Here is a 25,532-nt window from a genome sequence, read left to right on the forward strand (position 1 = left end):
CAGAGCTCTTTGTGCATGGCGAGCTGAGCACTTTGCTCCTAATAAAATTAGATTATCATAAATTTTAATAAGCCGTTATAGCTGCATTTTATTTATCTTTTTTTAACCATGTGCAGAAGTCAACAAAACATCCTAAAAATGATCAAATGAACCAAAGGTCCACATTTAAAAGAACATACAGAGGAGCATGTCTCATTGTTTGTTAAAGTATTTCAATTATTTATTATTCTGGCTAAGTATGAATACAGTGTGATTGAAATTGGATGGGCTCCAACCTCATGTGAACCTGAATAGAATAACTAGAAATTATAGAAATTGATTAACTTATTATCGATGACTGGAAGTTGCCAATTGCTTTATGTATCTCCAGGACTAAGGCAAACACATAAGTCAGAGATACAAACACACAGGGTGTTGTGACTGTGAAATATACAGCGGAAACTGAAGCCTGCAGTCAACAGGAAACTAAGGGCCTGTTGTAGGTGAGTCTGAGTGTTAATGACGCGAGCATTTGTGCATGTGATGAGCTTCAGAGCAGCAATATGCTGTGACAGTAGTTAGAATGTGTACAGACTCCATTAAATACAACTGTCTCAATTATTTTCACAAGATTAACTGGCTGAAGTTAATAGAGTAGCTTTGTGATGTAAATCCTAATAATATAATAGATCAAAGTCTAGACTCTCCATTTAATTTTTTTTATCCTTAATTTACTTTCTGACCTAGGGAATTAAAGGGAATTATGTATAAATGAATGTTAAATAAAAGAAGTGGTATGGGCCATGAGGTTGTGATGGTTTTATAGTTTTGATGATTATGAAAAAGTGTGAATTTTTTGGTATTACCATGCCAGTCATCAGAGCTCAACCCGTTTGAACATGTGTGCAACATATCTGAAGACAATATATTTTTGAAGAAGGCTGTTCATCACAGTTCAGAGACTTGGAGCATCATTTCATGAAATCTGCTGAACCTGTTGGTGGGACACATTATTCTGGTTTTCTATCTTGCTGTCTGCCTAATAGTAGACAAATTAATGTAGCCTGTAAACTGAAAGACAGACATTTGAGGCATAATTTTGGGGACTGGGTGAAAATAATTTCACTTATTATTTTATATCACTAAGGATGATTCATCAATTAACATTAATAACTTTAGTATTATTGTAATTTTAATTAGTATATATTAGTACAAGTAAAAGTTTGTTAGAGTTTAAAAGAAGATCCTCAAAAGGTGATTAAAAAAAAAAGCCATTCATAAAAAAGCCTGTTGATTTTCTTGAACAAAGCTGTTAGAGGTGGTGAGCAATGAAAGAATTGTGTTGATAGTTTTGCTGGCTATGATGAGATGCCTGTCACAATTCAGCTCCTTGTTGCATCATTATGCAGTAAAATGGAAATATATATGAGGCCCAATCCCAGTGTACTCTTTGTATTAACCGGCTGCAAGATAAAGGTTTGAGTAATTGCAGTAATACAACTACTCATAGGCGACAAAAGGGTAGGGAGGCTGTTAAGTTGAGAACTTTGCCCTGGTCTGAGCTCTCTCTTAAGGTAATAAGTAACCTGAGACAATTGGGCCTATGGCCAAAGGTCCGAAGAGAACCAGTGGTGATAAGGACTGATGGAGGGCAAATAAAAACCTGCCCTTTGTGTGGGTATTTGAAATACCATACCTGTTATCAACAGCTGTGTGATACTGAACTCGTCTGCATATTACTTAAAAATCTAATTTGTGGGTGACTAGCATGATGGATGGAGTTTGAGTGAATGGACATTTTTTCCGCCAACAGAGTATACAGTTTTAGCCTACAGAAAAGGATTACCGTGTGCAGGTTTGGAGTAGAAAGACTCTGTTACTACACTAAAGTGTTATTCTGCTTTTGTTACTATAATAAGCATGCATATTTAAGTCCGATGTGCGCATGCGCTTAAATGCGGTACAAGGGACGCGCGCGCGCGTTTGCTTTCTCTAACTGCTGTGCGCATGCGTCCAGCGTGCCTATCAGATGAGAAGAGAAACGTCTGGAACTCTCCGGAGGAAGAAACAACAACCGATCGGCCATTTCGACGGGCAGTCTCACCTGATCCGGGTGATCGTGGAGAAGGTCCTCCCTGTGTCTACTGAGTCCGTCCTGATGTGGAATTATATTCACCCACAAATCTAATAAACCCATGGGAGTACAAATTTCCTATTTTGGTGGATCGACTAGACACCAAATCTAAATTTCCTCGTCAGTGATTTCCAGATCTGGATTATCTTGGAAAACTGGAGCAGCCAGGCCAATGTGCCCACTGTTAGCTTCACAAGCCTTTTGTTTTCTGTGGGGTTTTTATGTTTTTCTCTTTTTCTTTTCCTGGCCACGGAATGACGGGACTGGTATCACAAAAAAAATCCTCTTGTGGAATATGTTTCTGTCAGTCCTCTGCTCTCAATAAAGACACATTATGGGCACAATACCGGCGTCAGTATGTGGATTTAATTTGACGGGGTGTGTTATAAAACCAATAAAGCACCATGATAATCAGGCTGTAGCATGATGGAGGCAGACTGGCGTGTAAAGGGCGCTAACATACAGCTCACCTCCCCCATAAACGCCACTCGGCTGCTGTAAAGCTAATTTGACGTCAGCCGGCCTGCCTGCTGTCCGCCGATGCGGGTTGTTGACTTTTTACATAATGGTCTTTGTTCGACGGACCAAAGGTCAGAGTGAAGCCGAGAAAAACCTAGCCCTCTCTTTGTCTAACGCCATTTTGTGTGGCGTTGAAGCGCTAACGCCGCCGTCAGCCATTTTGCCTTTTTCTTTTGCATCGAGTAGAGGACGCGAACAAAAAAAAAAAAAAAAGGGTGGACGGCTTTACAGGCCGCAGTCTGTTAGATGGAAATGAGTGCGATTAAAAAAAAAAAAAAAAAAAAAACTAAACACGGCCAGCCGTCTGAACTGGCGGCCGGTCGGCCATGACAGGTGCGGGGTTCTTAGCTGGGGAGGGGGGGGGGGGGACGTGCTGGACCTCCGCGCCGAGCGTGTGCCATTTTCTGCGCTTGTTTTCGCGGTGGAGCGCGGTGCAGACTGAAACTGTCCCATCGATCACAAATGTGGCTCCGCGCTTTCTCACTCAGTAAACCGGGCCTCCCACTGCTGAACACAAAGGTAAACAAAGTGCATCCATCGGCTCAGGAGGGTTTTAAAGTATACGCAGTAATCGGGGGGGGATCGAAACGAGCTAATTTGGCACCGACGGGATTGATCTGATGTGAATGAACCTCATTTGGTCTGACCTTCCTTTGTTGGCCGTGGAAAGGGCAACAGCGCCCCAAGGCCACGGAAACAAATGACACAGTGATTCCTGACAGGAGCAGCTGGACAAAATCACTGAATTCATTCTTTCAAGAGATCATCCAGAAAAACAGGTGTGTCTGCCGATTAAAAGTTAGCTGACAAAAGAATTTAATTTAGAATAGACTGAAAATAAGCAAGGTCACAAGTTCCTTCCCCACATATCAAATAAAAAAAGAAATTAAAAATCTGGCCCACATTTGGGGACCGCAGCATGTTCTCCTTGGCCCAATCTGGTTAATATACAGAATGGATGTAAGATGCTGCTTCCATATGTGGACTAATTCTAGCACACAGAAAATGGTTTGGGCTATCAGTCAATATTGGAGGATTACAGCAGGATGCAGTGCAGATGTATCCCCAGGCTCACACAGAGGACCTACGTATGTGCTGGGCCAGAAGGTTCTGTTTGTTTGGTTTGTTTTTTTTTTTTTTTTTGGGGGGGGGGCTAAAAGTAATATCCCTGGAATAATACGACGTAAACCAGAATATATCCTGAGGATCCTTAATGATCCACAAAGAAACAATGGCTGGTGATAACCTTTTACTGCAAAATGCAAATGGAATGAATGGAATGAATCCAATATCAAATTGTGATACATATTTTCACAAATCACATAAGTCTCAATATGCTATTTGGAGTTTTTAATTAAAAAAACAAAAAAAAAACAAAAACGATATCAGTACAAAAGCATCAATTGTTGATTGTTGCCCAAAGAAGAGCAATTCTAGACAACCCCCTTAAAATGATATGCCACTAGAATTAAAAAACACCGATCTGCTATCTACGACGCTTCTTCCCTTGCGCATGTATTCTTTGTCGATGCTCACTCATGGCATAATGCACATAGTCCTCTTCATCCTAGATGCACACAAGAAACATGACTTATGAAATGCATGACATAGGAGAATAGCAGGGTCTTTTACAACACTACTATCGATGTTAGTAGATCATAGGCCTCAAAGAATATCCACAGAAAATATAGCACTGTGCTTGTTGTTATAATCTTGGATATGAATCATGGTCTGACTGAAGTAATTTTATGCACAGAACAGATTAAACCCATTTTCAAAAACATAAATGCATAGCATGTGTCTTTTTTATTTGTGCTGCATCAACTACATCATCTGAAAACCTCAACTACTAAATCGGGTTGGTTCACTGAGAGGAAAAGTAGGCTCAGTATACTGAATCAGAGAATACTTTGACCTGAATCTGTCTTTAGGGTCTTAAACCTTTTCCACCTGGGATACAACTTTGAGAAGTTCAGTCTCATCTTGGGACTCAGTCTAATGAACACATTGATAACCTGCTCTAGTTTTTGAGTCTCACTGGACAAAAAGTGCTTTTGGCCCTGTGTGCTGCTTCCAGGGAGACTCACTGACCTCGGAGGATGCTGCATCCAGCAGATCCTTATCGGGGATTAGACAGCTGGCCTCACCCAGGAAACACATTAGGATGTGGAGCACGTCGGCCCAGCGTCCAACAGTCAGCATCAGGACCATTAAACCCCCGAGGCGTACCACCACTGTGTTCAGGACAGCTTGGCTGCCAGGCAGACGGTGCTGATCTTCTGCAGAACCAAAATACAGCATAAGAGGAAATAGTCTATCAAAAATATTGGACAGTTTTGTACATTGGTGAACATATCAGGAAGACTGAAGCAACAAACTGGTCAATATGTTACCACTGATAGCTTGCGATAGCTCAATACCACCATGCTGTTAAAAGCTGTGGGTACTATTGGAGGTCCAGTCAGATTCACTAGTGTGATGAGCAGAGCTCCATGATGCTCGGCATGCATTTTCATGATTTTATACGTTTCTCACCCTGCATGTACACCACCAGCAGTGTGTAACAGATAGTCAGTGGGGTCCAGAACCTGAGGGCTTCTGTCGCAGACAAGAAATGTTGATTAATGATTGATACAGCAGCGAACACTGCTACAGAGAAGGTAATGATCAAAGTCCTGCACAGCATGGGCAGCAGGCAGCGGCCTGATGTGAGGAGGCTGATGCAAATGCCGCAGTAGCGCTGTGAGCTGTGGAGTTTATACAGAGTCATGACATGGTGCAGGAGACGTGTGGCCTGTCTAGCCAGGAACCAGCTGAGGGCTACTGCCAAGAGTAGGCATAACCAGCGCTGGGGCGCCTCCTCATGGAGAAAACTCAGGCTGCAGTTTAGAGCACAGCCCAGAGGGAACTGGCTTTGCACTAGCAGCTGCAGTAGAAATTTCCTGGGCTCCTGTGGGAATAAAGGAGCATATGAACAGAAGTGATGGCCTCTTGGTTATAACTGATGATGCCGTAAGTCATCAATGAGCGATTATTTAAAATAAACTCAGAAGAACAGTAGATCCAGTACGCAAATTAAGCAATACAGTAGAAAATTTAGATTTTTTTTTATTTTTTTTTTAATCACATGATCGTTTGCTTACTGGTCCAGCTGTAACATATCCAGAAACAGCCCGGAGACAAAACTCTAGTACCACCAGGGACGCTACACGGGAGCCCACAACTGACAGCATCACAGTCACAAAGAAAAATTGTATCATTCCAGTAAATCCAGTTTTAGTACTCCTTTCAAGACTGGGTGCCTTCTGGCTTGACTTGTCACTATCATTTTCATCACTCCAGCTGTGGGTTAGAGGGGGGGAAAAAGCCATTTAAATAAATAAAACTAACCAACACTGACATAGGAATGAGAATGTTGAAATCTTCTGGTGTGATTATACAGCTGACCACCAGATTCATCTTCAAGCATGGATTTATTGAAAGATCATTTCCTTACCTCTCTTCCTCTAAAAATAAGTGCACCCTCATCAAGGAGCAAAGCACAGAGATCCCACAAGCGCCCACAAGCCCTGCAGGTCACGTAACACTGAATCTTCATTTCAATAATACACTTAACTTATGCAATTTAGAAACAGCCTGTAGCAATGTTGACATCAAAGGAAAGACTTACCTTGAAGTAAACTCTCCAGTGGATTCACATCTAGAGTCAACCATCCTGGTAGGAGGTAGGAAGTGGGAAGAAACGATGTGATGAAGGATAACATTGTGTTACCTTTGCCTTAAAAGAAGAAAATTACATTTAAGGTGTAGCGGTTTTACAGAAAAAGCACTAAGAGAGATCGAAAACACACAGAAACCATAATTTGTGGTTATCCCGGATCAGGATAAAGCTGAGCCGAGTGGAGTATCAGCTCAGCTTTTCTGTTTATTTCGGTTGCCTCAGGGTTGAACTCATGGAGAAGCCTGCTCTGGGTCTGATACCAAAGTTCATCTGACTGTCTGCGTAACAGCAGCCTGACTCATTACAAGATAATAGTGGATATTGCAACATGGGAAAAAAAGGTTACACTCTGAGGTAATGGCAAGCTTTAGTTGTGCTCTCTGGTGGTTCATATTTGCAGTATTTAATATCATGGATTGAAAAAAAAAAGATTTTACAGAGAATATTTTTTTCAAGCCACGTTTATTATTTGTTTATCTAACGCTGCTGCACCGATATTAACAGGAACAAGAGAAGCAGATCACATTTCTCCTGTGCTACCTTCTTTTCACTGGCTCCCAGTGAAATTCAGAGTAGAATTTAAAATCCTTCTCCTAATGTACAAAGGTCTTAATGACCAAGCTCCATTATATGTCAGAGCTGTTACAGCTTTCTTGTCAGACTTAAGCCTTCCTTTATAACAAAGCCTACAGTTAAAAATGTAAGGTCCACTTACTTTCTTTCTTTTAGTTGCGCTGCTATAGGCCAAGAATGCATGTATATTACAACATTACATTATAGCATTGAACATTCAGCAGGAGAATTTTAATCAGATGAAAAAATTGTATTACTTTTGTTTGAGGTGGAGCTTAATGTATAACTTTGGGTGCTATTCTCTATTAGAGAGTTTATTGCCTGCCCATGGGGGGGCAGCACTGAACGATATCCATGCTGTTAATAAATGAACAGCCATTGTCTCCAACAGTCCTTGTAGGGTGATCAAAGGGCAGCGAAAATAAGCTCAGGCTGGAGCTTTCTTCTGGGTAACTTTGGGCCTGTTGGTGCCTTGCAGGGTCTCTTTGCAGCTTTAAACCTTGGAACCATCCTTAATATTGGTCTATTTGGTGATTCTGATATGGATGCATGTTAACTCCATAGGTAAAGTGTACCACACGTCTGTCTTCACATGCAGACAACAGAGTAATTTGCTTGTCCTGTATTTGATGTTTGATGATACACTTGTTTATTTATGATTATGGCGAGCAGAGATCAATGGCTTTCTTCACACAGAAATACTCAGCAGAGCAGTCTTTGAAATGACAAAATGATGTTTTATTGACTGAAGTACCTGTTAATACAAGCATTAGTATCAGGAAATCTCTGACACTAAACATTTTTGCTTTGCAGTCCAGTATGTGCACATGACATGATAAAACTGGAGACTAAGTTTGAATTACCCTTTATCACTGTGTTGGAGTCATATAGGGGGTGAAAGACAGCAGTTGGAATCCAGCCAATGAATTTATGGCAGGCTGACTTCTTTAAACACATGAACTATGGCCGAGGTCTCGTAACTATCAGGAGGAATGGCTCTTTCAGTCTCAGTCTGGCTTTAAAAGTGCTGGAAACCAGTTTCACTGGCAAGTTGTTGATTGTTTCAGCCTCAGGTGAGTTCAAATTTCTTTATTTATTTCAATATGAGGAAACTGTCTGATTCAGCTTTGAGTGTCACTCAACCAATCACTGCCTTTAGAGTCTGATTACTTCAGTCATGTGGTCTGATCAGCCAACAGAAATTTTTGATTGACACAATTTATCTGACAAGCACATTACTTTGTATTAAATGCAGCAATTCATGTTAAACCTTGTCATCACTATATATACATGATAAAATAAAAAACTCTACATCTTTGTTGTCTCTTATCACCAGATTGCTATACTTGTTGCACACAAACAGCTCTTGATCCTCACAGTGTCAGAGCAGAGTCTGCGTCCAGGCTGAGCAGCAGAGCAGCGAGTGAACAGTGATTCCAAGTGACAGACAAACCTCTGAGGAGAGGAAGGACTTCCACATGGACCCCAACACAACTGGCACAGTGCAGTATGACCGCTGGAACGAGGACAACATCAACATGAACGTAGAGACATCGCAGTCAACTATGACGAGGTAAAGCAAACTGACGCCGGACACAAACACTGAATTACTGAGAATTTACTGATGCAGTTTTAGAGCAAACCTATACAGATGAAACTATAGTACAGTATATGTGCCTCTGCAGAGAATGCAATTGAAGATCAAGCTTTTGGACCTGACTGAGCCCTTTTCTTTTCCATCCACAGGCTCCACAACAGAATATGTGTCGGTAACACTGGCATAGTGATGAAGACAGCAGGAGCGCTGGCTGCTCTTGTGTCCATCTATATCATAGGATACGTGACAGGATACTACATCCATAGGTGCGGATAGTGGAGTCTGGGCAGGGACAAAATGACTTTGTTGATTCATTTAGATTCATTCATCATAAAACATTCATCATTCATTTTAATTAAGAAATTATTGGAACATCTATTTGCAATGGAATTGTGTCTCATTCATGAATCTTGTGTCATACTATTTGATACATCCAAATTGAAAGTTATTCCACAGTTTGTGTGACAAATGTAACAAATTGTCCTATAAAAGTTACAAAAATATCTATGCACAGACATTTATTTGAATCCCATTCAGGTGATATGAGGTTCATACAGTGACAGGCAGCTTTCTCAAACCAATGCTCCATCATTGTTACCATTGTTATATCCTGCCTCTGTGCAGGTTGTGAGTGATGGGCATCGTTATGCTGCTGTCATTGGTTTAAGTTGACTAGTGTTCCTCTTCTTTTGTCTTTCTGGAAGGTGAAACGGTGCAGAAATAACTGGTACAGATGACTGAGCATCAAAAATCCTGTCTGGTACAGTCTGGTGTCAGTTTCTGAATCCCAGCTTTGTTTCCTTCTACTACACTGATTTCATTGTTGTTTATTTGGCTTTCTCTCTTTTTTGCTCACTTCACTGTGAAACAAACATACAAAGGACTGTATTTCATACAAACTGGGTAACTTGACATTATGTCCTTTTGGGGCTGACTCATTCTCATGTGCTGATATAGCAGAAATGTGTTGTTTTTCCAACAGTGCCTCTAGATACACTGATAGCGATGATTAACTGGACTGCAGCAGCTGTAGTTTGTCTTGGTTGAGATGTTGGATGTTTCAGTAGGATGTAGGATTGGCTGATTTTGGACCAACTTGTGGCTTAATAGTTGATCTACCTGTTTTCATGTTTGCTGCAGGTTTGACTTCAAGTCCGCAGTGAGATGCATTCTTTTTATGTAGCTTGTTCCTCTTAGGGGTCCACTCAACACACTCCAATACAACCCAGAGCAATGACTGATGAATTGTGAGAGGATCCGTTACAGTAAAGTCAGTGTAGATGCCATTTTTGTTTAAATTTATTGGGGAACTACGACCTCAACCCGAATGAACAGCTTTGGGATGAATTAGAGCGGAGACTGAGAGCCAGGCCTTCGTCCAACATATGTGTGAGCTAACTAACATGCTTCTGGAAGAACGGTCAAAAATTCCCAAAAACACAATCTAAAGCTTGTGGAAAGCCTTCCCAGAAGGGTTGAAGCTGTTACAGCTGTGACCAGCTATGACCAAGTGTTCTACTACTAAGGCTTTAAAAAAGCAAAAATTTTGAGCCATCACAGACAACATTTATTTATTTAAATCAACAATGTCGCTTGGGCTAAAGTGTGACAAGTAGTTTGCAGATTGTAGCTGCTGGTTGTACATATTATATAGCATTATTGCGTTGATCTACTTATTAATGATCCAATTTCATTTGGACATTTACAGTCATTATGCAACAATTTACACATATTCGGTTTTCCTGATCAAGTCACTGTAAAAGTCTGCATTTAATGAGTAATAAACAATACATGACAGTAAAAATAGAACCATATTCATTGTATGTGTGGCATATAGTAAACCAAAGACAGATACCAGTCAAATATGACAATCTCACACAAATGCCAGCATCAGGTACACATCTCATAAACACTTGCATGTGGAACATCTCGTCTTAATAACAGTCTCATACATTCATCTTTCTTTCTTTCTTTTGAGGCTGTAGCAGCTCCAACAGGCTGCATTTTGAACTGAACTTGTGGCTCAGTGTTGTCACAGAAATTGCTCATTCCTGAAGTGCTTATGTTTTCTGAGCTCTCTCCTCCACGTAGAGCTGCATCTGTGAAAGGGGGGAAAAAAGACAACCAAATATCAGTAAGAATGTGCTCCAGAGCTTAAAGTAAGAAAAAATCCTGAGCCTTAAAACTTTATGACAAAGCTATTGGCCGCAAATTTAGAAGAAGTACTCCACAGCTTCAGACACAACAACACACACAAGGACCGGGACATTACTTGTTGTTAATGGTGTTTTTTTTTTGTGTTGGCTACAAGTTAATGCGTGTTCATCTGAATGCAAGAGGTATGTGTGTTCCAGATAATAATACGGCCACGATGTATAACGTAGAATGAGACCAGGTAGGATGAGGTTTATACATTGTGGCCATGTTCTTACCTGTAACATGCACAGAGGTGTGCGTGTTACAAAAACAATAAATGAGTAATGTTAGACTAGCGCAAAAGTAGTGAGTAATGAGAGCATCAATAGAAATGTAAGTGGAGTAAAAAGTACAATATTTGTCCTTGAAATGTAGTGAAGTGAAAGTAAAAGTATCCCCCCAAAATAATACTACAGTAAAGTACAGATACTCAAAAACTGTACTTAAGTACAGTACTGAAGTAAATTTACTTTGTTACTGTCCACCCCTGCTGATTGGCTATTGATGTTAGTTTGGTTGAGAGGGAAAGCTGCGTTACTCTCATTCTGTTGACAGGCGAACTCAATTGACTGCTCAAACCTGACAATATCCTGCATCAACAGGTTTTGTTTTTTTTTATGTTGATTTTTTTTTTAATGGGAGTCCAACGACACAACGCTGGAGATCCAACACAGTGCCAAAGTACTTTCAGCCCTGGTGCTTTAATAGAGAGCTTTGATATTAATGAAAACAGTCAACATAGTGTCAGTTAGAACTAAATTAAATCTGAACAGATGTTTTTGCTCACTTTTACTATGTCAGATGTCATTGTCTTTAGTGGGATGAGTCTGGGCTCCTGCATGTGGACTTCCTGCTCATCAGCAACTATCCATGGGAAGTCCTGAAGAAGGAAAGAGCCCAAATGTGGCAGAACAGGCACATGCAATTACTCTGTGTTGACATATTACTAAAACATCTTACAATGCTGTCAAGAAACAGGAATGCTGCTATAGGTGCATCACATTTTAATTTGTGTGCAGTGTTTTCAAACCCTCACCTTGATGACTTGAACTTTCTCCATGTTGCGTGTGGCAGCATCTCTGGTATGTACTAGTACTGTAAATGAACACCCTGTGACAAAAAGTAATACAAGTGTGAGATTTTTGTATATTCTTTGTGGAATATTACTTGCATGTCCTATTATCTCTTTAACAACATCACTGGCATTACAAGCTTGATTCGCTTTCATTTTCTATTGCCTCTACCTATCTAGAATAGTACTTCAGTAGGCTTTGTGCAATTTTAAGGGCTGTGTCAGAGATATTATCCATTTAGGTACCTTGTCCATCGAATGAGAGGTGATCACATCTAAGACTGTGCTGTACATCACACATTTGTATATGCATGAATATGATGTGACAAATTATGTGAGCTCTGCTGCAGACAGATATAACTAATGATGTTACCTGGTGGGTTATTATTTAAAACAGCATCACACACACTGATCTTCAGGATGAATGCCCTCAGCAGCTGCTCCACATGTGACAATAACGTGTCAGAACTGTGTAGATAAAATCAGTTGGTGAATACAAACATGTTGATAACACAAAACAAGCTTGTTAATTTTTCAGATGTGTGTGAAGGATCTATTACATATTAATTTCTTATATAATGATAAGGGGGAACAACCTGATAGACAGGAGTGGAGGTTGGGAAATCTCAAACACAAATCTCTCTACTGGATGATGCTCTTTGTCCATGATGACCACCACGACCTTCTCTGCATCATTCTGAGTTAAATAAAAGACTTCAGTACAGGTGACATCTATATGAACTTGTATTAATTTGTCATATACAGCTCATGTGTTACCTTCTCAATGAGTGGCTTTACACAATGGAGTGTATCTTGGATATACTGATTTAGCTCGGGGTGACATGACATCTAGAAGTAATCGCACCAAAGGCGTTAGTATTAAAAGATGAAATTACACGATTTTCTACCAACTAATGATGACACAGGATTTTTGATCAGTACCTGCACAGGTACATTGTATTTCTTTCTCTTCTGAAATATTCCTGACGGATACACTTCACGGACATACAGGATGAGATGAATAGCAACCTCCAGGAACTCACACAGGATGTCGGCAACCACTGTAAAGAAACGCATTTCAATCATTTCCCCCTTTGCTCTGAAAAATCACAAAAACTGAAATTTAACTGGTATTTTGGTGTTTCCGTATTGGATCACATACAATGACAAAAAACGCATCGAAACATAAAATAAGGGGTATTTTTTAAAGAAATACATCAATATATGCAATGCGTAGCCAGATTGGCCAGCCGAAGTCTATGAATTGGCAAACGCCAGCGTCCGTGTAAATGGCTTATGTACACGGACATGGTGGGTTAATGTTTGACAGTTTCATGATAGTTTGGCTATCTTACCTTGCCCAAAATTGAGGTCTTGCCTTGTTAGAGTTGTCATGTTTTACTCCTCAGAAACTGTCGAAAAAAAAAATATTTTCCAGCTGGCTGAAGCAGAAATTAGTCAAGTCCTCATTTTCTAATTGTAGCTGTGTTATTTATTCTTGCTTTATTCTTTGTGCCATGATGTCAACCTAAAAGCAATGAGATGCTGTATTTCAGCGATGGATGTGACAAAGACTGCAGATACAATTTTGAAAACAAAGGATTTAATTTAGAAAGTCTCGCAATCCGAAAGGCGCGTTTTCTGCCGTTAGCTAAACTAAACCCGAGCTTCTTCGCGCACCACATAGACGTCACCAGCTGTTTACAAACGAGTCAGTGTCCACTAGTGATGACGTCCATATGCCATGATTTTTGTGTGCCGCACAAGACTGTATGGTATTGTATGGAAATCTATGTCCCGTATAATAATACAATTTTGAAAACAAAGGGTTTAATTTAGAAAGTCTCGCAATCCGAAAGGCGCGTTTTCTGCCGTTAGCTAAACTAAACCCGAGCTTCTTCGCGCACCACATAGACGTCACCAGCTGTTTACAAACGAGTCAGTGTCCACTAGTGATGACGTCCATATGCCATGATTTTTGTGTGCCGCACAAGACTGTATGGTATTGTATGGAAATCTATGTCCCGTATAATAATACAATTTTGAAAACAAAGGGTTTAATTTAGAAAGTCTCGCAATCCGAAAGGCGCGTTTTCTGCCGTTAGCTAAACTAAACCCGAGCTTCTTCGCGCACCACATAGACGTCACCAGCTGTTTACAAACGAGTCAGTGTCCACTAGTGATGACGTCCATATGCCATGATTTTTGTGTGCCGCACAAGACTGTATGGTATTGTATGGAAATCTATGTCCCGTATAATAATAATAATAATAATATAAACATTTTGGCGAGTAAGAAGGAGAACTTTGAATACATTTATTTTACGATCGCGTTGCCACCTTGAGATTCAGTAAAGTTACATAAAATACATCGCGTCTTTAGACCACAATAAAAGGGCAATAATTGTACTGTCAACTTCTACTATTTATTCACCATTGCTTAAAGGGAATGATTGAATGCTGGCTAAATTAAATCAGTTGACAGACTTTTATGGAAAGGTGGTATTGTACATTGTTAGATTTTTTTATTTTTTGTATCTTTGATATAGCGAGAATGATTTACGGAATCTTGCTGATCTTTTCTAGCTATTTAATTGTACTTCTACACCTTCCGGCAGGTGAATTATATTTACATTAATTGTATTTAATTTATAATACAGGATTCACAGTTTTCTTTATGCAATGCAATCAACGACTTCACTCGGGTACCTATACAAAAAGATTTGCATTTCCTCTTATTTGTTTTCATTTCACAGAGCTGCTAGATGGCGTGTTGCGCTCCTCAAAGAGATGTAACATTTATTCAACGTAAACTTCTCCACTTTATCCAGCCTTTTCACCAGAAGTCAGCCCAAACATAAAGAAAGTACCAACGTCGACAGGGAACCGCAGGTGAGGGAGCCATGCTGTTCCACTGGTGGATTATTTGTCTTTGGATTTGTTTGGTCTGATTGCCATGGTGATGTGAAGTGTTTGGGTCACGTGGACACCGGGGATGACAGCCATAGGCTGTATAGGGCATAGACGTAAAAACGTAGCCGCCATATTGGATGAGGCAAGGCTGCGCTGTACAAGCAAATGGACTTAATTTACGTTAATTCTTCTCATTTATTCATTCACACATGCTCTACTTTACTTGTTCGGGACAGAAAACAACGTATTAAATGTTCTCAGATGACTAAAAGAAGAACTTTATTGATCACACACACACATATATAGGCTATATATTGGAATAGAAACCGAGCGTGGCTTAAAAATAAAGAAACACACCTTCTCACTTTTCTTTATTTATTCTTTGTCTATTTTTCAGGCAACAGGATAACACCTTTCCGCCATTTTTCAGGTAAGAAAACACATTTCAGTCATTTTTCCAGGCAAAAGAACATATTTTTGCTAATTTTTGAGACAACAAATTACAAAATGTTACAATTTTTCAGGTAACAAAATTACATGTTTATTTTAGCCACTTTTCAGTTAACAAATTTTCACACACAATACATAGGCTATGTACAACACACACACAACACGCGGTACACTTTTCCTTCGTATGTGCTTCGTTTAATCGGAAAGCCGCCTGCAGTAGCTGTTATTGTTCGTTTTATGAAATACTTAACTGGACTCAGTATGAATCCTGAATCAGCAGCAGCGTGTCACATAAATACACGACACCTATTTTCTACCTCTCACGCGACTTTAAAGGGACCGACAGTTCCTAAAGAACGAGGAGTAATGTCATCCTATTAAAAAAAATATTTTGAAATATCCATTCTGAAATGAGAATCCCGTCCTCGAAACAAGCCAAAAATAAAACGTGACGAGTCACTGAACAGTCCCACAACGTAAATACACAAAATGTTCCACACGTGTTCCCTGGAGCAGAGGACAGGACGTCAACACAAACCCTTTGCTTACACGTTGAGGCTGTTCACTTAAGACATGTTGTGCAAAATGCAATGTTTGGTGTGCAGCTTACTTGCGATTAGAAAATCGGTCGGAGATTTAGGCGACCGCGTTTATTTTGCTACTTTTGACTCTTTCATCGAAAGACAATAAGTACGGAGCAAAAATAGCGGAAATCATCCTTTTTCCTTTCACAATAAAATCAAACTTCAAGGTCTGTTGGAATAAAAAATCTAACGCACTAATGATGCCATGTCACATAACCTAACCTGAAATAAGTCACTGAATATTGCGCCTATAGTGTGTAATATAATGTATGTGTGTGTGTATATACATTGCACATGTTTTCTAGTGGTGAAGTGCAGAAATTACATACGTATTACAAATTACTTTCAATCTGTCGTAATAAATTCGCGTTTTGTCGTTTTACATAAAAAGTACGTTCATGGTGGCTTTTAATCTGAAAAGACAGCCCTTCAAACACGAAGCGTTGCCTTTTGGTGGCCCATTAACTTGAGCGGTTTTGCAGCTCGCCGTAAGCAGAGAGCTGAGGGAGCGGAAGGAGAGGTTTCCACAGAGCAGGACTGCAGGGCCTTCGAAACGATGAGATGACTTTAAGACAAAGGTAAACCAGCAAAAAAGCTTTATTGCATGACACAATACGATTAAGACAACATGTATGTTAATATAATGTATGGAACCGTTTTAATCACAGAACGCCATGGGTGCAGTGAAAAACACCGCGTTTACAGCAGTTTTTGAAGTATCCATACTATTAAAATAAATAAATAAATAAATAAATAAATACATGAAGGAAATCGGGGTGGTCTGGCGGATGTGCATGTTACTTGTTATTCACTTTATGTCCAACTTACTCTCAAAGTCCTGGATTCTTCCAAAAACACCGACAGCCTACTTTATTTGTTGTACCTTCACTGTGAGCAGCAGAAAGGTTAAGTTTATGTGAGGAGGGAGATCAGGTGATGTACCTCCTCCTCCTGCTGCTGCTGCCCAACAGGCTGACTCACAGAGGAATGCCACTTTGTGAGGTTCTGCTTGAGATCAAACAGGACTATACATGCATCCATGAGGCCCCCAGTGCCCTGGAGGCGGACTGACACCTCTCCATCAACCAGTCCACACACATCACACTTTTTACTCAGTCTGGGCTGGGATATGAACCGGCAGCCCTCCCGTCCCAACCCACTGAGCTACTGCCATTTATTCTTTTTCGAGATTTGTTCCTTCCCAGTTTATCTGAGTTCTGTTGTTGGTTGAACTATGGAATTCTTTGGATTTAATCACAGACTGTTCAGTAAATTTAAGCCGTGTTGCTGATTACAGCCTGAAGTGGCCATGAGGTCTGAAAATATTTTGACAAGGTCCTTAAAAAGTCTTTAAGAGGTTAGAAATTAACTGCCAGTCCTAAAGGCACCAGCCCAAAACAAATGGTAGCCTGGGGTTTTATGGCGGAAGCTCTACCAAGATTGTCATTCAAGTAGTGTTCTAACTTTTACTTGAGTCATTTTCCAGTAAGATAACTGTACATTTCCTGGCTCTACTGGTACTTTATACAGGACTGTTGATGACAGTGATTTAAGCCATTGTTCATGATGCAAAATAAAGTGAAAGGAAGCTTTTTGGAAAATGTTCAGAAAATTAAAAGGCACAGAATGTGAAAATCGCTGCAGGAGAGTTGTGCTCAGAATAGAAAATGAGTGCTTGCAAGATTTGGCCATCACCTTGGACTTTGATGTAAACATATACCTTACGCATATCTAACAGTCATGTGTTAGTCATCCAGGCCAATAGCAGCTTTGCTGTGCATCAGCTATAAAGGGTCCGCTTCAGGTTTTATCTTTATGATATGTAACTTTTTTGTGCAGGTTGTGAAATTGTGCAAGTCATGCCTTTTTTGGAATTCATAGCTGGCAGCATTTCAGGTAAGAGCAAAACATATATATATATTTCAGAAAAAAAGCAATAATACATCATGTATACTTTTAGTTAAGTTCTACATGTGCAGAAAAAAACATTTCCTTGCATGTTATTGTATTGTAGGTGCAGTGGGACTGGCAGTAGGACATCCCTTAGACACCGTGAAGGTAACATGAATCACTGGATCCATAAACATGGCTGAAGACATCCGACCAGCTTTATCTGACGCCTCTAGTTTCAATATTTTTAGGTGCGCCTGCAGGCCCAGTCTGTGTATAAAGGCATACTTCACTGCGTCACCAGCACGTACGCACGTGAAGGGGTAGGTGTAATGTCTGCTTCACCAGGTTTTACTGTAGAAATATCCCCGTCCTCCACATGGCAGAAAGATGCATCCTTATCCGTGTTTGTTTGTTTTTTTTATTGTATCAGCTCCATGGATTTTTCAAAGGCATGGCATTTCCAGTGCTGACCACTGGCATCCTCAACTCCATTGTCTTTGGCTCTTACAGTAATGCCTTAGACTACCTCACTCAGTCTCAGCGCAGTAACCGCAGTCAAGGCAAACCAGCCTCTGCTGCACAGATCTTCTCTGCTGGCTGCTTTTCGGGTCTCATGCAGGTAAGAACAGCTGACCGTCACTGGCTGCTTTCACCTGAAGGCACATAGCTCAAGATCTACAAGCAACGATAGAGTGCAAGTGCTATGAAACTGACCACTTTCAGGGTGTGAAAAGTCCTTCTAGTTTCAAATAGCAAGGCACAGTTGTAAGGCACCACTGAAAAATTAGACAGTGTGGAAAAATGTGATTAATGGTGTAAAGTTGTGTTGTCCTGTATCTCTGGAGTAGGCAGTATCCACAACAACCTGGAGAATGAATGTCTAGGCCAGTACAGGAGAGAGAGAAGTAGCGCAAATTAATTGCAATCAAGCAAATAAAGTTTAACAATTATTATGTTCCAGTGGAGAATAAACCTCATGCTTGACAACATAAGATAATAATTCTTTATTAGTCCTTCAGGGGGGAAGTGTTGCATTTTAAATCCTAGAGCAGCATCAGACATAAGAGACAGACAGACACATATACTCCTCCCAAACTTCCAAATAATGAACACTAGCACTGTCACTCTATATCTTTGCATCTACTTTACAACATGCTATCTCCTCAAATGCCTCTTCTTTTTCCATTCTCAAACGTCGTCATGAATTCTTACAATTTCTTAAAATTCTTATATGTTAATGTAATTCAGTTTATTTTTTTTTGTGTATAGTCCTTGACCAAACTATCTATTTGGAATTTTTATTTTCCGTTTTATCTCCTTTTTATATTCAATTATATTTATTTTATTGAGAAAGAAGCAGCACAAAATTGCGTTGTAATGTTGGTATAATGACAATGAAGTTCATTTACTCATTCATAAGAAGAGAGAAAAACAAGAATAAAGTATATAGGGTAGAAATTTTAAATTGACAGAACGAATATATAAATAAATACACCAACCAATATTTGAAATATGTATAAAAAAAATTGGCAGTCGAATTGCACGTGATGTTACTGCAATGAATAAAGCTGAAACTTTGGGATTCTAACAGTAGTTTTCATTTTCTTGTTAAGTGAAAATCTAAGTGGATTTTTTAACTTAATGTTAAAGTAGAAGGAAGCGTTTACAACACACCATCGTAGTATTTGACTTTTGAAATCCATAGACATGCATAAACTGTAAACCCAGATAAATTAAATGTACTGAAACAGTTTTCATCAAGTGATTGCCTTAAACGGTTTAAGTAATTGACAGCAGAGAAAATGTATTTGTTCAAGTATAGTCAACTTAAGTTTGCAATAGTCATAACTTAACCTTTTTAAGTTATATAAACTTAAATGGTTTTAAGTAATCAACAATGGAAAAGAATTGTGGAGACTACTTTAAAGTAGTGTAGTCAAAACTTAATATTTTAAGTTAAATACACATGAAATCCTAGGTTTATTAAAAATATGAATTCAGTGGGATAAGAAAATGCTCTAGTGAGTGCAATGTATTTGGACAACAATCTAGACACGAACATGAAGAATTGTGCCATTTCAGCGCTCACCTCGACCCAAACTGAGCATTACCTGCTGAACGAAGGTAAAAGTGTTTTTCAGGCTCTCTGGGTACTGCAGGTGCAGTGCATGTGTTAAGCCAAACAAGAAGCACATTGCTTGAGGTAGGTTGGTGAGTGTTTCCATTACAACGCTGCCCTCTAAGATGATCCCCACTCTTGTGGGGTTTAGTTGTGGCAGTGCTGGTGTTCTCATAGCAAAGGATTCCCAGGGCAGTGTCCAGCGAGTCTCCCTCATTAAGAGCCTACAGTGAGAGAAAAGACAAAAAGGGAATATACAGGTTAACAGCAAGTTGTCTACATTCAGCTGTATGGCTTTCACAAACGTTATTATTTTTAGAATTCACAGTGGTTTTATTCGAGATAATGTTGTATAAACAAACTGTTAGAAGCATTTTGTGTGTTCAAATGTTGTAGTGTAGGTCCCATGTTGTGACAGTAGGTGGTGTATTGGACAATTTGATATGTGAATGGTAAAGATAGAGAAAGGGTTAAAGGGTTAATTACTCTTCAGCAGTGCTGTTGACTGGGGTGAAGCACGCAGTTTGTTTTGAGATTTTTAGTGGTCCGAGGATGCCAGTTGCTCTAGCTCACCTTGACTTTCACGGGCTGCTTCATCACAAGCATCATTGGTTATACTGACAATTATTTCAGACTTGGAATTAGCTCTCTATGTGTTTTACTTTTGTGTGCATTGAAAGTGGAGTATACACTGCTCTGAAAATTACAGTCTTTATAAGGACAATCAACTTTGTGATTTACTTTGTACTAGTGAGTACTCCGCAGATGGACAAAGTAGTCAGTTTCAGTGCAGGGTTGAAAAATTTTGCATGACAAACAGCGAAACTTAATTTGAGGAACAACAGTTTGTGACTGATCCACAGTTCTGGGGTGAAAACAGGATAAATGGCTATGGAGTGCATTGAGAGACCTGAATGTACACATACATCCCTGATGCAAGCAAGGTCATGGCATAAGTCCCATGCTTTAAAAAACCTGTGCCCTCTTCTCACAGATGGCAGGGCAGTACTTGCATTTCCAAGGCATTTTAATATTGCTTTAAACAAAAATATTAGGGCAAATGAGGCTTAAAAGTGGGCATTTTTTCAAAAGAATTTACTGTATAAACACACAAGGAGAGAGAACTACTCTAAAAATACAATGCTGCAAATGTCCAATGTTCAAAATTTACCTCAGTCAACCTCAAATTTACACACATTGAAATGTACAGTAAACAATTCGAACTAGAAAGTTTCAGTTTCTAATTTTGAGCGTAGAATACTCACCTCATTCAGGAAACAGGCAAATGTTCTGTTCAAACTGCTGCTGCTGAAGAAAGCAGGCAGAACTCGTGTTGTCAGAGGAGCATGCAGAGTGCAAAGACCTTAAATTGTTCAGAAAATTTGAAAGTGGCAGTTTGGACAAGTGCAGACTTGTTTTGAGCTTTGGGCCAATCACAAACGGGCAGCACTGTGGCCTGAGGTAATACTTGATAGTTTAAGTTTGTTAAAAAATAAGTGCACTCAATGAGCATCTCAAACTCTCTTCACATGCTCATACTGTTTAAGTAATGCAATAAAACTCATTTTTAAAAGTGGTATTAACGTAACTTTTGGGTTAACAGTGTGCACACACTTCCACGTTGTTGACCAATTTATTGGGGTCAAACTTGAATGGTGCTGGAGCGAAGGTCAGCGGCTCACCAGCGTGATAAGGAATCAACTTTGTCAATCAATCAATTAGATTTATTTACAACATGGACAGTGAGTTGATGATTCAGGTGTGCTTGATATTGGTTGACTATAGACATGAAGCAGTTGATACAAGACTGTTACAGATAACATTAGTAACCACAAACAGCAGTCTGAGCCATCAAATATGAACCAGGAGTTTTGCTGGGACACTTGCTGAAAATATTAACCAAGGTGTACTGCAGCTTCCGTCAACTGCGGTGTGTATGCGTTGACTGAAGTTGATATATTTATCTAAATTAAAAATCCCTTCATGTTTGGGTTGTATTCAGTGTTACACCGCCGTCCTGCCTTATTTCTTGATTTAATGATGGCGGCCGCTCCACCATCATTAGAGATTGTGTGCTTTATTTATATGGTTTGCTGTCATCACAACACTTGCTTTTCCAACATGGCATCATTCTGTATTTGTCCAAAACAATATATTGGTTCATCTTTCAGTATTTTTAATTCTTTTTCTTTCCTACTGAAGGAGCACATCTTTATGCTTCTCTGTCTCAACCCATTCTGAGTCTGGTTATGCTTTAAAGGCATAAACGAATAACCTGATCTAACCCTGGGCAAGATGTTGGACACCAATTTGGTCCCTGACGAGCTAGCTTGCTTGAAAATGCTGTTAGTAACCTGTAATTGATGTTGTGCTTCTGCAATTTTTAATACTATTCTACTATTTTTCTACTAATACTACTGTTCTATTTCACATTTTTATCTCTGTCAGGGGATGGAAGTGGGCTGCAATCAACCATGGACCTAGGTGAAACTACTATTACAGAAATGATAGAAATCCAAATTAGAAACATTATTTCATCATTATTCAAAGGCTTAGGACTATATGCAACTGTTGTTATTTTGCTGTGTTTTTTTTTTTTTTTTTTTGAGTGGTGTTATCATAAAAGAGTATCTGCCACCCGAGCTTTCACCTAATCTGTCGGGGAAGCACACGGGTATGACAGAAGGGCTGTTGAAGACCAGCGCCATTTGGAAAGTGGCTGTGGATAACTTGTGCACAATACAAATGAAAATTCACTTGACTTAAAAACAGACCACAAATATATAAACAATGGAGTTTTATTTAATATGGATTAAAAAAAAGTAGTGATGAGTATTTACAGCAGTCATGGTGAAATCTACGAAACAGCCAAATTAGCTATACACAAACATAACTTGTTGCTCATATCCGTACCATATCCGTTTAGTGATGTGAGTTTAAAAGCTTGGCATCATAAAACTTTTCAAAACCTGATCAGAAAATCATCATGGAGCAAAACATTTCGGATGAACTGAACCTTTTACATGATGTGCTTTCAGGTTTTTGTTTTAGCGCCTATTGACCTGGTGAAGGTGCGTCTGCAGGGTCAAACAACCGCCGACCGATACCGTGGACCAGTCCACTGTCTCTCCCTTATCCTGAAGGGGGAAGGACTGAGGGGTCTGTACAGAGGAGGGCTGGCCCTCGCTCTCAGAGATGTTCCCTGCTATGGACTCTACTTTTTGCCATATGAGGTCACTCGAAAAGCTCTGACAGAGAGTGGCACACAATCAGGTCAGTCAAAAAGCGTATAACTCTTCCACCGTGCCGAGTTAGGAACCCACAGGCAATACACAGACACTCAGTGATTTACAATTACAATTAGTTATTGTTATTTTTACTGTCACTATCTACACTACAACTGATCCCTTCCGTTTTTTTTTTTTTTTTTTTGGTAAGATTACTGCAGATACTAAGAGATGGTTTAAATCAGTGCTTCTCAAAGAGTGGTGGTACGCACGCTCCCTCTATTGGCACACAAAAGAATCACTGCACTAAATGTAAATAAAATAAAGTACATTTAAATCAAATACTCTCAAAAATATGAGAATGGACGAAAATATATCATCAACTGATGGCAAGAAAATGAAAGGCAATACAAACTAAGACTTGAAAAAAAGTAGCTGTTCTCCTTTGTAGTTTGTTTATTTATTTATATATGTATATACTATATTACTGTTCAAACTGTGTAAAATGTTACAGGGGCTGACAATATTACATATACAGTACTTCTTAGGAATAAAATCTCTGCGTTGTTTCTGATGAATACTTAGACCTACCACACTACTGTATTTTAGTGTTCTTTTCTGAGGTGGTACCTGATGTGAAGTTTGAGAAGCACTGCTTTAAATAACACTGTAAAGCGTTTGGTGTTGACCTGCTCTATATGAAAGTACCTTGAAGAAACCCTTAATGACTTGGTGCCATACATTTGATTTGACTAAAGATTTGCATTTACCGTCTCTGTCACCAGGTACATTTGCTATATTGATGGCAGGTGGTATTGCGGGCGTGGTGACCTGGGCATTTGCCACGCCAATGGATGTGGTGAAAGCGCGGCTTCAGATGTCAGGAGCCGGCGGCAGGGAATACACCGGGGTCCTCCACTGCGTGAGAGTGAGCGTGAGAGAGGAAGGGTTGAGGGTCTTTTTCAAAGGGCTTTTACTGAACAGCCTGAGGGCCTTCCCCGTCAATGCCGTAACCTTCCTTAGCTATGAGAGTCTGATGAAGATTTTCTGTCCACCGGTAAGATGACCTCATTCCTTACAGTGAATGGCAGATTTAAAGGTTGGTTATCAGTTGAAATTGTCTCAGTTTTCTAACATTATAACTCATACAATACCGTTTTTGAGCTCTTTAAATTTAGATAGGTCAAACATGAACTGTCTAAGGAAAACAAATTCTTTGTTGAGCTTTGAAGGATGACATCAGGCTTACATAGTTCATTTTATTGGAAGTAAATCCAAATTCATTTTACTTGGCAGTGGAGTAAGTGATGCATGTAAGAAAGCCACTGTATTTTTTTATTCCAAAGTGTTATATTCCTGTGTGTTTGATAGAAACCACTAAATTTCCTTATAAATAAACTATACAAAGATTGCAGTTAACTGCATTATTGATAAATGGTCCAACAGGCTGCATATAAAGAAAGGACAACGAAGGGCATGTGATGAGACTGAAAGTAGTCCAGTACAGACACTTTGAGTTAAAGTAGCTACAATATAAAAAGGACATAGTTTCATTTACCACCTTCTTTTTAGCCCTATGGAAGTTTCTGTTTCTCACCATTTCAAGATAAACCCAGTGAACACTACACGCCTCCTGCCAAAATTAGAAACAGGTGGCATTGTGTTGCCCCACAATAAGAAAGTCTTGGGTTTGGTTCCCGGCCTGGGGCCTTTCTGTGTGGAGTTCACATGTTCTCCCTGTGCCTGTGTGGGTGTCTTCCCACCGTCCAAAGACATCATGTTTGGGTTAACTGGTGACTCTACATAGTCCGTAGGTGTGCTGGCCCTGTGATGGACTGATAAACCTTTATACCCAACAAAAATGTGTAGTTCAGTTAGTCGTAGGACATTAATAACTGGTTCATTCGGATACTGAAAAAACATTTTCACAATGTGCTCAAAAGAAAACGCTTTTATTTTCTGCAGTCTTTAACATCTTAACATGACTGAATATTTTTACATTGGATTTGAACATTCCCAAAGACAGTATATAATTACACTGTCCTATCTCAACACTTTCCACTTTTGAACCTTTAGTGATACTCAAAGCAGCAATTCAAAGACTGAATATGGAAGATTGCAAAAAAGCCCAAAAAATTTTGGTTAAATTATGATAATTAATGATTGAATGATGATTAAATTGTGGTTTTACCTGGTTTTCATAAAAGAAAAACATCTTCAGTATAAGTGTAGCCTTCACTATGAAAACGGAAGTCAGAAACGTAAGCACTGGCAGCCCTTTGTGAAAGTTAACTTGAATTAGTTGTTGTTGTTGTAATCTAAAATGTATTAATGAACAACAGCTGAGCATTACTTGTCATTTTAAAGCAGCTAAAAGATAGCCTGCGTGTTTTACATGAAATTTTGCCAGTAGAACTTGAGAGGGCTGTTAACTGTTTTCCTAACTGTATCCTGAACAAACATTATTCGTCACTTTATTAATGTTGCTAAGATTCTCTCTTCGCACAGGAAGCAAATGTAAACAGATTTATTTATTACAGTACAACAAATTTAACT

At 39.4% G+C, this 25,532-nt stretch overlaps 3 protein-coding genes across 6 annotated transcripts; 1 reads left to right on the top strand and 2 right to left on the bottom strand.

Annotated features, from left to right (window-relative positions):
• Window positions 1-3,931: 3,931 nt before the first annotated feature.
• Window positions 3,932-6,411, bottom strand: tmem82 (transmembrane protein 82). Its single transcript, XM_029506967.1, has 6 exons — window positions 6,303-6,411; window positions 6,129-6,201; window positions 5,776-5,974; window positions 5,168-5,579; window positions 4,724-4,911; window positions 3,932-4,199 (listed from the first exon to the last, which is right to left on the bottom strand). The coding sequence occupies exons 1-6, from the start codon at window positions 6,394-6,396 to the stop codon at window positions 4,119-4,121; spliced, it is 1,047 nt and encodes a 348-aa protein (XP_029362827.1). The 5' UTR covers window positions 6,397-6,411; the 3' UTR covers window positions 3,932-4,118.
• Window positions 6,412-10,076: 3,665 nt separating this feature from the next.
• Window positions 10,077-13,457, bottom strand: mad2l2 (mitotic arrest deficient 2 like 2). The gene is made up of 8 exons (XM_029506680.1): window positions 13,147-13,457; window positions 12,734-12,852; window positions 12,569-12,640; window positions 12,388-12,488; window positions 12,165-12,259; window positions 11,756-11,829; window positions 11,507-11,599; window positions 10,077-10,622 (listed from the first exon to the last, which is right to left on the bottom strand). The coding sequence occupies exons 1-8, from the start codon at window positions 13,184-13,186 to the stop codon at window positions 10,584-10,586; spliced, it is 633 nt and encodes a 210-aa protein (XP_029362540.1). The 5' UTR covers window positions 13,187-13,457; the 3' UTR covers window positions 10,077-10,583.
• A 521-nt stretch (window positions 13,458-13,978) lies between these two features.
• On the top strand, window positions 13,979-25,531 carry slc25a45 (solute carrier family 25 member 45). 4 transcript variants are annotated; one of them, XM_029506401.1, is made up of 10 exons: window positions 13,979-14,020; window positions 14,547-14,682; window positions 15,101-15,133; window positions 16,220-16,315; window positions 17,577-17,633; window positions 17,752-17,795; window positions 17,879-17,950; window positions 18,061-18,249; window positions 22,788-23,022; window positions 23,762-25,531. In XM_029506401.1, the coding sequence occupies exons 5-10, from the start codon at window positions 17,597-17,599 to the stop codon at window positions 24,040-24,042; spliced, it is 858 nt and encodes a 285-aa protein (XP_029362261.1). In that variant the 5' UTR covers window positions 13,979-14,020; window positions 14,547-14,682; window positions 15,101-15,133; window positions 16,220-16,315; window positions 17,577-17,596; the 3' UTR covers window positions 24,043-25,531. The 4 variants fall into 4 exon arrangements, with proteins under 4 accessions (XP_029362261.1, XP_029362265.1, XP_029362262.1 ...); XM_029506405.1 differs by lacking the exon at window positions 16,220-16,315; XM_029506402.1 differs by lacking the exon at window positions 13,979-14,020 and having other exon boundaries at window positions 14,534-14,682.
• Window position 25,532: the final 1 nt, after the last annotated feature.

Source organism: Echeneis naucrates, chromosome 7, assembly GCF_900963305.1.
Source record: "Echeneis naucrates chromosome 7, fEcheNa1.1, whole genome shotgun sequence".
NCBI lineage: Eukaryota > Metazoa > Chordata > Actinopteri > Carangiformes > Echeneidae > Echeneis > Echeneis naucrates.